This window comes from Scomber scombrus, chromosome 6 (assembly GCF_963691925.1).
Source record: "Scomber scombrus chromosome 6, fScoSco1.1, whole genome shotgun sequence".
NCBI classification, from domain to species: Eukaryota; Metazoa; Chordata; class Actinopteri; order Scombriformes; family Scombridae; genus Scomber; species Scomber scombrus.
This window is the reverse complement of record NC_084975.1, coordinates 21,941,502-21,946,879: the sequence shown is the minus strand read 5'-3', so window position 1 is coordinate 21,946,879 and position 5,378 is coordinate 21,941,502. Positions and strand designations below refer to the sequence as shown.

Below are 5,378 nucleotides of genomic sequence, written 5' to 3'. Positions count from 1 at the left end.
TTCCTGACACAAAATAAAAAGGTGATTTGTTTTCATCTCTCCCCTGTTAATGATATTTTTCTAAATTATACATTAGGAGCCATGTTACACGGTCTTTTTTTTTTTTTTTTTTTTTTTACAGGTTTTGTTACCAACTGTCCCTCTTTGCAGTCTGATTGCACCAGTCCTGGCACACAAGCGCTCTTGTTTTTGTGGTGTATGGAGAACTTCTGGCGGCGTGCTTTAGTAGAGCCGGTCTGCATTGCGTCGAAACCCTCCAACTCCTCCTCCTCCTGCTGCTGCTGCTGCCCTCCCTCCCCTCTCCTCTCCTTCCCTTCACCTCCCCTGCACTTGCATGTGAAATGCACAGCAAAACATGCTTGACATTGTTGAGAAAAACACTGGGACCTCGCTGCTACACCTGGCTGTCTCTCAACTGTCCATTTTGATGTCTTTCTTTATTCTGTTCTCCGAGCCGCGCTGAAACATCTCTGCCCGTCATCTTGTCTACTTGCAAAAAAAAGCAGCAGATTTTTGCTGATGCAGTGATGTCTGGAAATGTCAAGGGCTCGCTTATTGCCCCTTAATGTATCTCCCCCCCTGAATTGCAGCGCAGGATTTTCTCCTGCGGTATACTGTAAGCTCTTCACACCACCGTGCCGCCGCGCAAGCAACTACCGACGCCGCAGCTTTGCAATTCACTCTATTTGCTCCTTTTCCATCCCAGGCTTTCCTCATTAGAGTCACCTGATTTTCATCTTGTTTTACCTAATCCTGCCTCACCGTCTGAAGACGTTTATGCCTATTTGAGGAGCACTTTGACTCTGCGGACACAGTTTGGATGGTGGAGAGCCCAGTGAGGCTCTAGGCTCTTGTTTTTGTAGGTGCAATGTAAAGTTGCCACATGACACCCACTGGTGTCCTGCTGTTGGATGATTTTACTCGAAGATAAGACGCATTCAAGACCTTTCAAGATCAACCCACGGTAAGCCTCGAAACTGCTGACTTATACAATAGATATTGATCATGTTATTTTTTTATCGACAGTTGCTGCCAATGTAAAGATAAACGACTAGTACTGTATTGTGTTCTTATTTCTCAGCTATATTATGTATCTTTGCCCCGCATCAGGCCCATAGGCTGTATGCACGAAGAAACATCAATTTGGTCTCATATGAGTATCATATGTTATGCGTCACATCATAATTCAGGCTGAGAGTGGCGAAGGATAAATCATGACATGGTCCTTTTAACTAATTCTGTAATAAACTCAATTAAATATCTGTATGAAAATATTACAGGAGTGTAACATAGAAATGGAAGATTGGAAACCTCGACATATGGACAAAATGATCTATAGGACCTTTAAGAGAATGTAGAATATACAATGAAGTACAAGAAGGTCCCATTAAACTCACTAATGTGTACTACAGGGAGATTCTAAATGCCTATATCATAGATTCCTCCCGAAGGATAATAATTTAACCTTAATTACTGGATAGTTGCATTAATTGCAGGTTGAGAGAAGTAAATAAATAAATAAAACAAACTGCAGAAAATGCTGAGCCAGCAAATATCTCGGCTGTTTGATCACATTATTTCCTCTCTCTCTCTCTCTTTCTCTTTGTCCCTCTCTCTCTCTTTATCTCTTTCTCTCTCTCTCTCTCTCTCTCTCTCTCTCTCTCTCTCTCTCTCTCTCTCTCTCTCTCTCTATCTCTCTCTCTCTCTCTCTCTCTCTCTGGCTCCCCCCTCTCCTTCTCTCTCACTGTGTGACAGAGGCAGCAGTAACAGCAGCAGATGCACTGGAGAGCAGCAATGGTCAAGTCAGCGAGAACTGCAGTGGAGCCGCACTGAGGCAAATCAGCCAACCAGCCCCTCATATCTGGGGACGTTTCCAACAATTTAAGGGGTGTGGGAAGCTGAGGAGCAGAACATTTACCCTGAACCTGAATGCCTGCACAGTCAGACTAACTGACATCCCAACACAACTCCTCCTCCTCTTCCTCTGCAACCTCCTCCTCCTCCTTTCAAAATGACCGTAGTAGCAGGAGACAACATGGACGAGACCTCGGCTGTCCCTGGCCACCCTCAGGACACCTACCCCCCAGACCACAACGACCATGAATGCTGCGAGAGGGTGGTCATCAACATAGCCGGTCTCCGGTTTGAGACCCAGTTAAAAACTCTCTCCCAGTTTCCAGAGACATTGCTTGGCAACCCCAAAAAGCGGATGCGGTACTTTGACCCCCTGAGAAACGAGTACTTCTTCGACAGAAACCGCCCCAGCTTCGATGCCATCCTCTATTACTATCAATCTGGGGGTCGGCTGAGAAGACCAGTGAACGTCCCTTTGGATATGTTCTCGGAAGAAATTAAATTTTATGAGCTGGGTGTGGACGCGATGGAGAAGTTCCGTGAGGATGAGGGTTTCATCAGGGAGGAGGAGCGCCCCTTACCTGAGAAGGAGTTCCAGCGTCAGATTTGGCTCCTCTTTGAGCACCCAGAAAGCTCGGGCACCGCCAGAGGGATTGCCATAGTGTCTGTGATGGTAATCCTGATTTCAATAGTCATATTTTGTTTAGAGACCTTACCACAACTGAAAGAGGACCCAGCAGGTCGAATGGTGACAGTGGGGAACACTACTGTTTATTACAAGCCAAATATCCTCACAGACCCCTTCTTCGTCATTGAGACACTCTGTATTATTTGGTTCTCCTTTGAGTTGATAGTGCGCTTTCTGGCGTGCCCGAGCAAACCGGCCTTCTTCAAGAACATGATGAACATGATTGACATAGTGGCTATCATCCCCTACTTCATTACCCTCGGCACAGAGCTGGCTGAAGACCCAGAAAAAGAGGGAGTGGGGGAGCAGGCAACATCTCTGGCCATTCTCAGGGTGATCCGTCTGGTCAGGGTGTTTAGGATCTTCAAGCTGTCTCGACACTCCAAAGGACTGCAGATTTTGGGGCAGACCCTCAAGGCCAGCATGAGAGAGCTCGGATTGCTGATCTTTTTTCTGTTCATTGGAGTCATCTTGTTCTCCAGCGCTGTCTACTTTGCTGAGGCAGAGGAGCAAGGATCCTACTTTGGCAGCATCCCAGACGCATTTTGGTGGGCTGTTGTGTCTATGACAACTGTGGGCTATGGGGACATGGTGCCGGTCACCATCGGAGGCAAGATTGTAGGATCTCTGTGTGCCATTGCTGGAGTGTTGACAATTGCACTCCCAGTGCCTGTCATTGTGTCCAACTTCAACTACTTCTACCACAGGGAGACCGAGGGAGAAGAGCAGGCCCAGCTACTCAACGTCAGCAACCCCAACATCCCCTCTGAAACCAACTCCAGCCGCCGTAGTTCATCATCCGTCAGCAAGTCAGAGTACATGGAGATCGACGGAGACATAAATAATAGCATCGACAACTTTAGGGAGGCAAACCTCAGAACTGGCAATTGCACTATAGCCAACCAAAACTGTGTAAATAAAAGCAAGCTGCTTACAGATGTTTAGACACCAGTTAGGAACTTTGGGATCTCTGTGGGACTGTCATATGTGGAGTAGACCATCAGTTAGGAATGCTTCATTTACTTCCCCAAAGCGCTCTATGGCATTAGGCCTACAACTATGCTCAACTATATAGAAAGGAAACAGAAAAACAACACTGTTAGAGTACATGACAGGTAGATAGAATAATTAATTCTTCTGATCCTACAAATATATAGGTATATCAAAAAGAAAACGTCCATTATTACGCATATACACTGCTCCCTGGAGGACACAGAGCACACACTGTCTTATCAGGCGACAGTGTGGTAATTAAAATCTTATGCATGGAGTACAGATAACATTTCAGCAAGTTGCACAATGCACCGGAAAAGTCTGCAGAGATATGCAAGCATCTGCAGTCGAGTGGTAAGCGCCAAGATGTAGGTGACCTCCCCCGCCCTCCCCCCTTCACTCTCCTCCCTCCCTACAAAAAGGATCTACTATTCAGCAAAGCACCTTATAGGAGGAAGACTGATCTCTCTTGTTTGGATGTAAACAGTTGGTGATCTACTCACTTCACGGACATCCGCAATGCTGCTGTTTTCCGGCAGATGCTGTAATTGTGATATCACCAAGTGATTCAATGCCATGCCCTTTAGATGCAACACAGCACAATGATAAAGTGAGCTTCACACGAGCATGATTAGAGACTTTCCATTTTGATATCGGCATGCATGAGACATATCTCCCATAATGGAAAGGATGTTCTTTTGGATACCTGCCTCCACCCCCCCCTTCTCATCTGTTTTCATACAGAGTGCACTGGATGAGTTTTTAATTTGAGATGCTAATCATTTAGAAGTATAGAAATTGAATGTTAAATCTTAAGGGAACATTACATAAATGAGATCATAGCATGAAAAAAGTAACCTGCATTATGGTCTATCAACAAAGGTACTTTTGTATCCTGGTATATTTAATGCATGACATGAGTAATACAGCTTGTTGCAATTCAGGCACTCAGCAGTGTCCTATTGTCAGGGAAACTAAGGAAATCAAATTCTGGATGTTTCTGAATTGCGATCAAAATATATCCAAACCCACCTTGAGGATGCAGAGTTTCTAATTTAAAAGTAGTCAAAGAAACTGTGTAATTATTATCAAAAACACATATAATCATAATAAGCACCGATTACAATATTACGTCAATAGTGCAGTGCATGGACCTTCTTTGAACAAGAAAAGTTAACATGTTATTAGTCATGCTTCCATTTCCACCTCAAATTTACTACATATTGATTTGGAATCCACCGAAAAGGATCTTTACCAAAATTTCACTTCACATTACAGAGAATTATTCCAACATTAGTTGCTAGTGCCTTTATCCCTTTCACCAACAGGAGTAGTGAAAGTGCCTCTGAGTACGATGGGATTTGTGAGGTGGAGCAGAGCTGGTTTACCGTCTGTTTTAGTATCGATACGCTGTTGGTTACGATGTTAACGGTGACGACAAGCCAGGTGAGCAAGGTTAGAAAAGCAGGTGATTGTGGTTTGGGGGGGAAAAAAAGAAAAAAAAAGAAGATGATCCATGGCTGTCATGCACAACCCAGTTTTCATGCTGTCACGCACTTAATTACGCCCTTAAGCAGCAACGTAATGTACTTTGCATGTTTACCAATCCAAATCAAAAGGGAATATTTATAGGTTTTCAACATATTTTATTTATGTCTGGTTCTGTTCGTGCACCATGCATCCTTTCAGGGTCTCTACCTCAGTGAGGTCATTGCAAACTTGCTGCAGAGCTGCAAGCTTCAATGCAGGGCTTCCTATACCATAATGCAAAATGGAACCTTAAGTGTAAACTGCAGTCATGCAATATTGAATGTGAGAGTCCCAAAGCATAGCCTTTACACAA

General features: G+C 44.4%; 1 protein-coding gene across 1 annotated transcript; it reads left to right on the top strand.

Annotated features, from left to right (window-relative positions):
• The first annotated feature begins 2,011 nt into the window (after window positions 1-2,011).
• Window positions 2,012-3,487, top strand: LOC133981761 (potassium voltage-gated channel subfamily A member 1-like). The gene has a single exon (XM_062420607.1). It carries the CDS (start codon window positions 2,012-2,014, stop codon window positions 3,485-3,487), a length of 1,476 nt encoding a protein of 491 aa, XP_062276591.1.
• Window positions 3,488-5,378: the final 1,891 nt, after the last annotated feature.